A 10893-nucleotide genomic window follows, 5' to 3' on the forward strand; every position below is an offset into this window, starting at 1 on the left:
AGGAATAAGAGCAAGAGAAGCAAAGAGAAAGTGGGCTGCCTTCAGGCTAGTGGGACTTCTACCAACAGCACAAGCAAGAATGTGGGTTTTTGGGGGTCTAGGTAAAGGGCATGAAGAAAGGAGCCAGCCTAGACCTACCTAGAGAGGGGGTAGTATATTATTTCCTATGGCTGCCATAAAAAATTGACACAAACTTGTTTAAACAACACAAATTTATTTTTTCACAGTTCTGAAGGCCAAAAGTCCAAACCTTGTAACACTGAGTGGAAATCAAAGGCCTCTGATTTCAGCTGTAAGTGTGAAGGGGGCCTTCCTACAAACTTGAACTCCTGCTAACTGTGCCCAACAGTAAGGGAAAGTATTCATCTTTTTTCTGCCTCAAAGACTTCCCTATAGTGTCTGAGAAGCAGTGTGAGGGGTAGTTAGTGCACTCTGGGGGCAATCATCAAATAATGGACATGGAGAGCTGGTGATAAAGCCACAAACTCCCATCTTCCAGACAGACAATTGTCAGACAGACAATTCTAGGAGGAATTCTGTAAACTTCTCAGAGGTCCTGATAGACTAAAACTCCCATTACCTACAGTTGTTGTTGTTGTTATGTGCCTTCAAGTTGCCCCCAACTCATAGCGACCCCTCCTTGGGTTTCCGAGGCAGTATCACTACGGAAGTAGATTGCCCAACCTTCCTTCTGAGGAGTGGCTTGTGGGTTTGAACCGCCAGCCTTCTGGTTAGCAGTCAAGTGCCTTAGGTACTATGCTACCAGAGCTCCTATTACCTACAGTAGCAACCTCAATAATGTACCTTTATTAAATGCTTTTCATCCTTCATGCTTCTCACTTTTGAGTCCTGAGATCACCTACCAAATGATCCTTGTCTTGACTTCTAGTTTCAAGAGACCCCAAACAAAGACAGAAGGTTCTTATCCAGATAATCTCCAAGAGAACCATAAAAGTGTTCCTTGGGAGAATCAGCATGGGGAACTGCCATGCTTGGAGGCCACCCTTGCAAAATTACTTCTGTGCCACTTTAGTAAGATCTTTCCCATTCCGTGAACCATGTCTCTCCCCATTCCCACTCTTCAACCTTGGAGAAGCCAGAAGCAGGTTGGGTGAGGGTAGGGTAGAAGAAGCTCAAGGAAATGGAGCAGAGAATGAATATTTTCCATACTACCTCTGCCTCTCACTTAGGGATCTCAGACCAAAGCTGGCTCTCCACCTCCTACTTACTGCATTCACTTCTCTCAAAACACTGTTTATATTTTGTTAACCCATTTACTCTGTTAACATCTGCATATCTTTTATTATTCCATCAGCTTAGCATATAATACTTCATTTTTCAATATCCTCTGCTAATGAGTATGCTATTTTGAAGGAGAATCCTATGTTGCATAGCTCATCTGTAAAATAAGAAGACTAATCTCATCTCACAGAGTGTCTTGGGAGATACAGTGATCTAACTCTAGGAAAATGCCTGGCCTGTGGTGGATGCTCTATTGAAGGGGTCATCTCTCTTCTACACTACCTCTACAAGCTTCCTTAGGTCAGGGACCACATAGACAAACTTTTATAAACCAGGTTCTTGGCAAAATGATTGGGACTTAGTAAGTGCTCAACACATGTTCAACTGAAGGATGGGAGGGTCCTGGAAGTAGCTCTTAATCTTGGCAGCAGATGCTGTAGATGCCCTGCTTACATTTCCTCAGGGCTTACATTTGTTATCAGGCAAGACTGCCATGACCTGCATCTGTTTTCCTAAGGGCTTTCTCTGCTTGTATTGGAAGTAACAACAACAACAACAACAACAAAAAAAACAAACCAAACCCACTGCTGTTGAGTTGTATCTGACTCACGGCAACCCCTCCTTGGGTTTCTGAGGTGGTATCACCATAGAATTGGATTGATTGCCCAACCTTCCTTCTGAGGAATGGCTGGTGGGTTTGAACTGCCATCCTTCTGGTTGGCAGTCAAATGCCTTAGGCACTATGCTGAAGTAGAGAGGATTAATGCCCCCTGAATTCACCTTTCAACCAATGATTGATGAGAATTGTGAATACCCTAGATCCCTTATTATTAGGTGAGATGACTATGAGATGTATATTCTACATGGGCTATCAGAGTTCCCCAATGGGACTGGGCTTCAGTTGTTCACAGTAGTAACTGGTTTGATGGCCACCTTGTACTGTATTCCTTCCCTTCCTTTTCACTCTTCTCTACTTCCCTGTTTCCCAAGATCCCAACAAAATAAACTACTTGCACTCATGTTCAGCTTCTCAGGGAACCTAAACTAAGGCAATCATCATCACCTACATTTGAAATGTGAAGGTTTGTGAAGTTAGACCCTATCTTACTCATAACATTGATCCCCCCTTGCTACTTGGTTTCAGATGTGATATGTAAATTACTTGGCTAATTCCATTTCTTTCTAGGACACATACAGCTGCCTCTGTGCGTGTTGGGGCTGTCTTATCCTTCAGGTGACTTGCTTTGCTGGGCCAGGCTCCATAGGGTTCCTACAACTGTTCCAGGAATATAGATCTTCCTGTTTCCTTGACGTGAAGATGGCATCAGATTGCTCAGGAATCATCATCCTGACCTATTCTCCTGCTATTGTGAAGATGAGGATGAAATATTGTTACAGCCCATCTCTGTTTCTCCTTATCTTTATCTTATATTCTACTAGGAGTGAATCTCTTTGGAGATGCTCAGTGCATTTGCTGTTGTTGAATGTGCAGTAACAGTACAAGCTGGTGGGAGAATTTAGAAGCAGTTGAAGGAAGTTTTAGGTAAAGCTCATTGAAGCTGCTGAAAATGGAACAAGGTCAAAATAACATCATGACCAGATAATATGTGAAGGTTTATGACAAAATGGGACTTCTGGGTTTTCTAATCACATATATTAAAATAGGATAAAATACAATGTAAAATTATATTTTTATAATTCAAAACATTTATTTTTCTAGATCATGAGTCTCTAATCTGTAACTTTTAGAGCCTTACCTGAAAAGTAGTATGGGTTTGGATGGGTTTTCCCTACACTTCATTACTAGAGTTTGGCATCTCCCAATTCTAAAGTAATAGGAGGGCAACTTTAATATTTATACCCAAAGCTGTGAAGAAACAAGTATTATTTTAGCATAATAAGGGTTTAAAAGATACATTAGCAGGATATTGACTTTCATGGTCCAACAAGGATGTCTGATTTATTTTTTTATATATCACAAACTAGAGACCAGTCCACTGGATCAGCTTTCTCTACCTCCCAATTCAAGGATGTGAAACCTTCTGCTTTCCTCAATCTGGCAGCAGAATTGTAGGACAGAGAATGACCAGTAACTACCCAAATTGAAGGCTATATCCCAGGTGAGACTTTAGTGCCAGGGGATGATGTGGTGGAGATGTGCATACAAGGACTGTAGGTTTGGAAAAAGGGAAATAAATGAGAATGGAAGGGAGTAAAGAAAGCTGTTTAATGTGTTCTTCTTGTTGAGTGCATATCTAGTATGAGTTCTGAGACACCTGGGTGGAGCTCCAGGGGAAGAGTCCCAATTCTTCTGGGACTCTGTCACATGAACCCAAAACAGCAAAGCAGAGAAAGAATTGAGTATTCTTCCACTGTATGCATGTGTGAGTGTGCATATTTTGCTTAGCTGAAGAAGAGTGGAGGATACCTTGTCTTCCCTCTAATCACCATGAGACATCTGGATTTCTTCAACCTGGAAGTTGGGAAGACAAAGAGAGCTATGTGTGGATCTAACTAGGCTACCTAATCTTTGGTTTCCAAGATAAGTAGCTCAATGCTTGGGCTGCATGTTTCTTCTGCCAATATTTATACTAGAATTTACGTAACCACTGGTAGATCATTTTAAACAGTAAATTTAAATTCCTTATTACTCCTGTCATTGAGAGGTGGAGTCTAATGCTTGTCCAATAGAACATGGCAGAAGTAAGGTTCTAGAACTTCCAAGGCTAAGTTTTAAGAAGCCTAAAACTTTTTTCCTAAGTCTTTATGAACACTCTCTCTAGGAGTTCTGATCCTCTATGCAAGAAATCCACCTACCCTGAGTCTGCCATCTTAAAGAGGTCTCATGTGACATGTAGGCTTTTGGTCAATAGACACACCTAGTCTAGATTTACCAAGGTGCCAGGGATGTGAGTGAAGCTGTCATGAAATTTCTAGAACATCTCACCTACCAAATGAACAGCACCAAAGGACCTCTGTCAATGCCATGTGGAATAGAAAAACCATCCAACCAAACCCTGTCTGAATTCTTGACCCACAAAATCATGAGATAAAATGATTGTTGTTTTAAACCATGAAGTTTTGGAGTAGTTTGTTAAATGGCAAGAGATAATTGGAACAGTAATATGGAGAAAAGAACTTGTTTTAGAGTCAGATCAGAATTTAAATTCTAGCTCCATTGTTTGTCAGCTATGTGATCTTTACTTAACAAGTTATTTAGCTGCTTCTAGCCTCATTTTACTCAAGTGTATAATATAAGTAGTTATGTCTTCCTCTCAGCCTCACTCTGAAGATCTAATGAGGGAACAGAAAACAATCTGGCACATAGCCAGTGCTCCATAGTGCTCCTGTCTCTTCAGTCTCATGACTGTCATTGGCTGCTCCCAATCACACACTCTTCTCTATGGCTTTCTGGAATGTACCAGAGGGGAATGTAGCAGGCAGCAGTATCTTCCCTTGTTTCCTTCAGGACTTCATTATTTTCTCTCTCTTCTCTTCACACTCACTGCCATACCTGTCGAAATCCAACATTCAATACTTTTGGGGAAAAGAATAGAATTCCAAAGATGTGCTGCTCATGAAAAGATTGTGGTTCCCTGCTTCACAACTTTTGTAAATTTTATTGTGGTGAAACATATCAGTGAAATATATCAACAATTCAGTGATATTAACTACTTTCATCATGTTGTACAACAATCGCCACTATCTATTTTCAAGTTTCATTTATTTATTTATTTCTATTACCCTTTCCAAAAACTCTGTACCACTTAAGCAATACCTACTATGGTTGTGGAGACTAGAAATAAGATGGAGTCATTTATACCAAGCCTGGAAGATCATGGCTGCTACCTGGCTTCACAGTGCAAAAGTTTAAGATAATAAGTAACCTAACTTTTAGGGATAATAATTAACTTGTTTCTGTAGATTTATGTGTAATTAATAGTTCTTACTCTTCAACTCCTGCATTCCAGACAAGCAGACACCTGGCTATCTGGGAGCCTGCTCAGTAGGAACTGAACCCTCGAGATTTGCATCATTTGTCTTCTTAACCAAATGCAATTCTGAGGAATAAAGGATTTTAAGGGACATTTTGATGAATAACTGAAATGTACTTTCCTGATTTTCTTTGTTCTTTGGACTTAAAAACCCCATACTGCCTCACCTCAGGGGTAATACCTAGTCTCTTACTGTATGTTGTCCAATTCACAAATTATATGATTGACTAATAAATCTCACCATTGTTTTAACTTTGTTATGACAGTTAGAAATTATTCAATACTCTCCATGTTCCTCTCTCACACCCCCAGGTAACCACTAATGAGCTTTGATTTTATGCATTTGCCTATTCTGGGTATTCATATAAGTGGGATTGCACAATTTTTGTCCTTTTGTGCCTGACCTGACTTTTTAAAAATGCATTGACTTTAATAGCTATTCCACTTTAATAAAGAATCAAGGAAGGAGATAAAGGGTGTTACCAAAATGAACTAGACAAAAAGCTGCATCATGGTCCACAGACTGTCAGTTTTTATTTAAAAGCTATCACAAGTAGAAAAAGAACAGGGCTCTCTGTCCATGGAGTGAGTGGGATTGTGATAATTAGAAAATAAATGGCTTAAAGACAGAGAGGCTCTTTCTCCCTTCTTCAGATGCTGGCAGGTGCTCATCCATCCCTACAGCAGTAGGTAGGCACTGTTATAGTGGCTGCTCCAGAGAAGAGGCCCAGGAATGAACATTTTAATGATTCAAAACACCTGTGCTTTCAAAGCCTGCTCCATTTTTCATATTTACTTGGAACAATTAGCTGAAATAAATCATTTGTGAACTCATACTGCCATTCTACAATATTTCAGGCTGTGTTCTGCTCTGCATCACAAGCCACAAAAGGTCTCCCTTTCTTCCTGGCCTACGGCTATTTTCACAAGTCTTACCTCTAAAAAGCTATTTCATATTCTGTCTTGGAGCAAGAACTCTACTTTCCACTCTCCCGTTTGCCCTTATCCTCCCCTCTGACTTGTTTACTTTCCAAAGCCCTGTGAGATGTAATCACAGAGCTGGCCTATCCATAGGCCCTGGCCTGAGGTCTGGACCCCTCCTGTTTCTTTGTATACTTGTACAGATTATGCTAGATTCTTTGGGACTGGAACCTCCTTTGAGGCAGGGACAATGTCCAGGAAATTCTAAACACTTTGAACTTACATAGGCCTAGTTTAGCTCATGACCAAAATAAATGACAGTGGCTAATATATGTACATTCTATTGATTATAAAGTATTTTATAAGTTAGGCTATTTGAACATCACAATTCTCCAGCAAGGTAGGCATTAATCCCATTTTATGGAGAAAGAACTGAGACTTGGAGAAGTTATGGGACATGCCCATGTAATAGAACTAAGGAACATGCCCATGTAATAGAACTAAGGAACAAAGCCAGACCTCAAATCTAGGTTGTTTGGTTCCAAGCTCAAGAGTTTTCTCACCATTTCATTCTATTTTCTGATTATGATTGACATTAGAAATTATATCTCTTCCTATCCTTAGGTTGGAGTTTTAAGTATGCAAGCAGGAGGTTTTCCTACTAAAACATCCACATTTTGACTAGAGGACTAACTGAAGGGCATGGATGCCACTCATTTCATTATTAATGAAATTGTCCCCATATTCCAACTGATTTACTGTGAGTTTTTAAAAGGTGGTAAAAGTTACAATTTATGGAGCTCATTCTCCATGCCAGGCTCTGTGCTAGTTCCATTTAACCCTCATATTAGCTCTCTAAGATAGGTATCATGAAGCAGTGGTGGTTCAGTGGTAGAATTCTCACCTTCTATGTGGGAGGCCTGAGTGTGATTCCCGGCAATGAACCTCATGGGCAGCCACCATCCATCTGTCAGTGGTGGATTGTGTTTTGCTATGATGCTTAATAGATTTCATTGGAGCTCCTAGACTAAGATGGACTATGAAGAAAGGCCTGGTGATCTGCTTCCCAAAATCAGTCAGTGAAAACTTTATGGATCACAACAGTCTGATCCACAACTGATTATGTGCATGGCACAGGGCCAGATAGATTTTCATTTCATTGTGTGTGGTGTCACCATGCACCAGGGTCCCACTCAATGGCTGCTAACAACAACAACGAGAGGTATTATTTTTCCATTTTACAGATCAGGAAACTGAGGTTTGGAGAGTAGAATAATTAAGAAATAGATGAGATTCATGCCTAGTAATGGATCTCCTGCCTTCTCCCCATTAGCCTCTGCCATCCAACTTAGGTCCTTGCTTGACTTTTGGGCAAGAGAGAGAATCTGCACCATTTAGCCTCTGTCTCCGGAGGTTGGTACCATCTCCCTCTGTGAGTACACCAATGGAGAATTCCTGAAGGAGAACAATGTTCCAATGAGGGGCAGGGCAGGGGAGTACAATGCTGGACAGACCCCAAATAACATTGTTTACTACACAACTATTAAGGGAGTTTTGATATTAGGCTTCTCTGGGACAAGGCCAAGTCAGTCCCCTAGGCACACAGCAGGCCATGAGGAACTGTTGCTCACTAGGGCTACATGTGGCTCACAGGAGCATTCCCACGAGATGAAGGGTCTATTTGTAATTTTTGTCTTTATCAACTTCTGAAGGATCTGTGCTCTTGCCCTCCCCAAACTGCCCCTTTTCTGACTCTAGTATATCTGTAGGAGCCAAGAGAGCCAGATTGTCCTCTTGCAAAAGAAAAGGTTGTTATAACTAACCAAATGACAATGGGTGGTGTTTTTTTCCCCTATCCTAGGGCTACATCACCAAAATCACAAGTTTGTAATTAATTCTTAGGTGGCTTGTGAGTGGTCAGTTCAACCAAGCAGAAGTCTGAAGTGGTTTCTCTGAGCTCTTCAAGTTTGTCCACATTCCACCATAGGACTGTGTAGGCAATCTGAAGCAGACTTTTGATTTTGGTGAGGAAATTCTTTATTTAGTGTAGACGTCTTGATGTGAACTGATTCCCATGAGCAAGCTTTCCCATGATCCAGCAGATCCTACCCATGGCGATTTCTAAGCAAGATGATCAGCAAGGCAACAATTAGACCAATCACAAAAAAATCCCAATATGGTCCAAGGGTATTATTCAATTTCATCCATTTCCACCTCATTGTAAACTGCAGACAAGAGACAATCTGTCAAAAGAAAGTCCTAGCCTCCTGCTCCTTTTAGGACCATTATCTCCCCCTACCCCACCCCTAACAATGCTCACCCCCCAACACACACATCCCACTCTACCTTCACCCCTTACTTCATTCAGTAGTGGAAGACAAAATCTTTGCTTGCTTACAGTTCTCACAGAGGGCTTAACTGACACTTTTACAATAACTGCAATGATTTATAAAATTTAATTTCTACTTTTTTCAAATTATATTTTTTGTGTTATCACTTGCCATCTGCCATCTCCTTACCAGTCTCAGGGTTTTGATAGCAAGATCTATGTTTTGAACAAGTATATATAGCACAGTCACTTTGCTTAGGGCTTTGACATAGGTGCTCAAAAAATATCTGCTGAATGCATTCACTGGTTGTACTATGAATTATCAAGACATACTCAGTATAACAAACAGAATTGCTCTGCATGGTAAAAATAAGGCTTTGGATTTTACTTATTAAAGGAAAACCAATCTATAAAACATTGCCCCTGGGGAGTCTCTTCACTCTGTGCCTAAGAGTTGCTCATTGAAGCTTTCAGAAATTTGAGACAAACTTACATTAAAAAACAGGGTATCTTGGAGGAAATGCACAGTTTCCAGTTTCATGAGGGCAAAGAAGACTGGTATGTGTGCATCTGGACTTGTTTGAGCAGCCATGTCATATAATCTCCTGGCTAAGTGAATGTCCTAGAAAGAGAAGAATAGCCCAGCACTCATTAGGTGCAGACACTTTAGAGGTAAGTAAGCAGAAACCATTGTTTAAAATATTATAGTTTATTTGTAGTAGGAAAAATGGGCCTAATCCTGAGAACCTGTGAATATATTATGTTACATGGTATAGGGGGCATTGCAGATGTAATTAAGGTTAAGGACTATTAAATAAGGATATTAAACAGCATTACCCAGATTGGGGCCAATATAGTCACATGAACCCTTAAACACAGATTTCTCTTGGTTGAGGACAGAAGAGGTAGTCAGGGAGATTCCAAGCATACCAAACCAAACCAAACTCACTGCCGTTGAGTCAGATCTGACTCACAGCAACCCCTCCTGGGGTTTCCAAGGCAGTATCACTACAGAAGTAGATAGCCCCATCTTCCTTCCAAGGAGTGGCTGGTAGGTTTGAAGCATCAGCCTTCTGGTTTAGCAGTCAAACTCATTGTTGGGAAGGATGAGAAGAAATGTGTATAGCCAGCAAGGAAACAAAAGGATCTCAGTCCTACAACTGCAAGAAATGGAATTTAAGCAACAACCTGAATGAGCTTTTGAAGTTTATTCTAAGAAAGAAAGCTGCAGTAAGGAACAGCCCTGATTTCTACCTTGTGAGATTATAAGCAGAGGATTGAGTTAAGCCTACGTGGACTTCTGACCTCCTGTGAGATAATTAAATTGTGTTATTTTAAGCCACTAAGTTTGTGGTGATATGTTATAGCAGCAACAGTAAATCAACACAATCTCCAAATAGCTTTCTCTGATATCCCTGGACCAGCTTTTAAGTGTGATTCAGTTAAAGAGGCAAGAGAATATTAGATATTAATAGTACACTTCCTTAAAATAAATAAAAATATGAACTGTAAGTAATATTTGTTTAAAGTTCTTATTTTTCTTTATAGTACTCATCATACATGAGATCATAGAATTCATTTGCTTATTAGTTTATTATCTATCTTCATGTCCTTGAAGACATTTCCCACCGCTTACCAAAGTGCCTACTACATAGTAGGTCTTCAATAACACTTCTGGAATGAATGAATAAACTATTTTGGTTCTCAGGATAAAATTTTATTTCATTAAATTATGCACATCTGATTAAAAATTAGTTTTGGAAAAATTTGGGAGCTGTTAATAGTGATGACTGAACCACATGATGGACATAATTAATGCCACTTAATTAGACATGTGAAGACTGCATAAATAGCAAATGTTTTGTTACCTAAATATTTAGCATGGTAAAAAAATATTCCTAGAAAAAAAAAAATGAACTCATCAAAATCATTCCACAACTCCCTTTGCATTTATCCTGTATTAATCAACCAATCCTCTGATACCCATTGAGTTTGCCAAGAACACCTTCCAGCAGCAAGAGAATGCAATGAGCACTCTAATCCACTTAGATGTGCATTTCTTGGTAAAAATTAATAAACTGTATTCTGGGGCAAAAAAAAAATGTGTATATTTAAAATATTTTTCACCTACTTATGGTTCATTTATTTGCAGTATTTTTGTTTTGTTTGCCAAACAGAGTAATTAAAAGACTATAGTAGCTTTTAATGGTCGAAATACCTTGGGCTTGTCCCAGAATTGTACTTTGGGGCCCCAGGATTATTTTTAAAAGAAGGTAAAGAAAAGAAGAGGATTTTCACAAGTTGTGGCCATCCAGGTACTTCTTTGTCTTCCCTGCTCATCCCTTTGTTTTTAACAGTCATGGCTCCTTGAGGCCTTTGCTAAACCCACTTTTTTTTTTTTTTTTT

The 10893-nt window shown here is 39.7% G+C and overlaps 1 protein-coding gene across 1 annotated transcript in view; it reads right to left on the reverse strand.

Annotated features, from left to right (window-relative positions):
* Positions 1 to 8263: 8263 nt before the first annotated feature.
* SEL1L2 (SEL1L2 adaptor subunit of ERAD E3 ligase) overlaps positions 8264 to 10893 on the reverse strand; it is a 186409-nt gene continuing 183779 nt past the window's right edge. The window contains exons 17-18 of the mRNA XM_042781728.1: positions 8981 to 9109; positions 8264 to 8383 (exon numbers count right to left, since the gene is read on the reverse strand). Coding sequence (XP_042637662.1) covers positions 8264 to 8383; positions 8981 to 9109 — 249 coding nt within the window. The remainder of the gene's footprint in view (positions 8384 to 8980; positions 9110 to 10893) is intronic.

Source organism: Orycteropus afer, unplaced genomic scaffold (genome assembly GCF_000298275.1).
Source record: "Orycteropus afer afer isolate SDZICR_OR568_19922 unplaced genomic scaffold, OryAfe1.0 scaffold00158, whole genome shotgun sequence".
Taxonomy (NCBI): Eukaryota; Metazoa; Chordata; class Mammalia; order Tubulidentata; family Orycteropodidae; genus Orycteropus; species Orycteropus afer.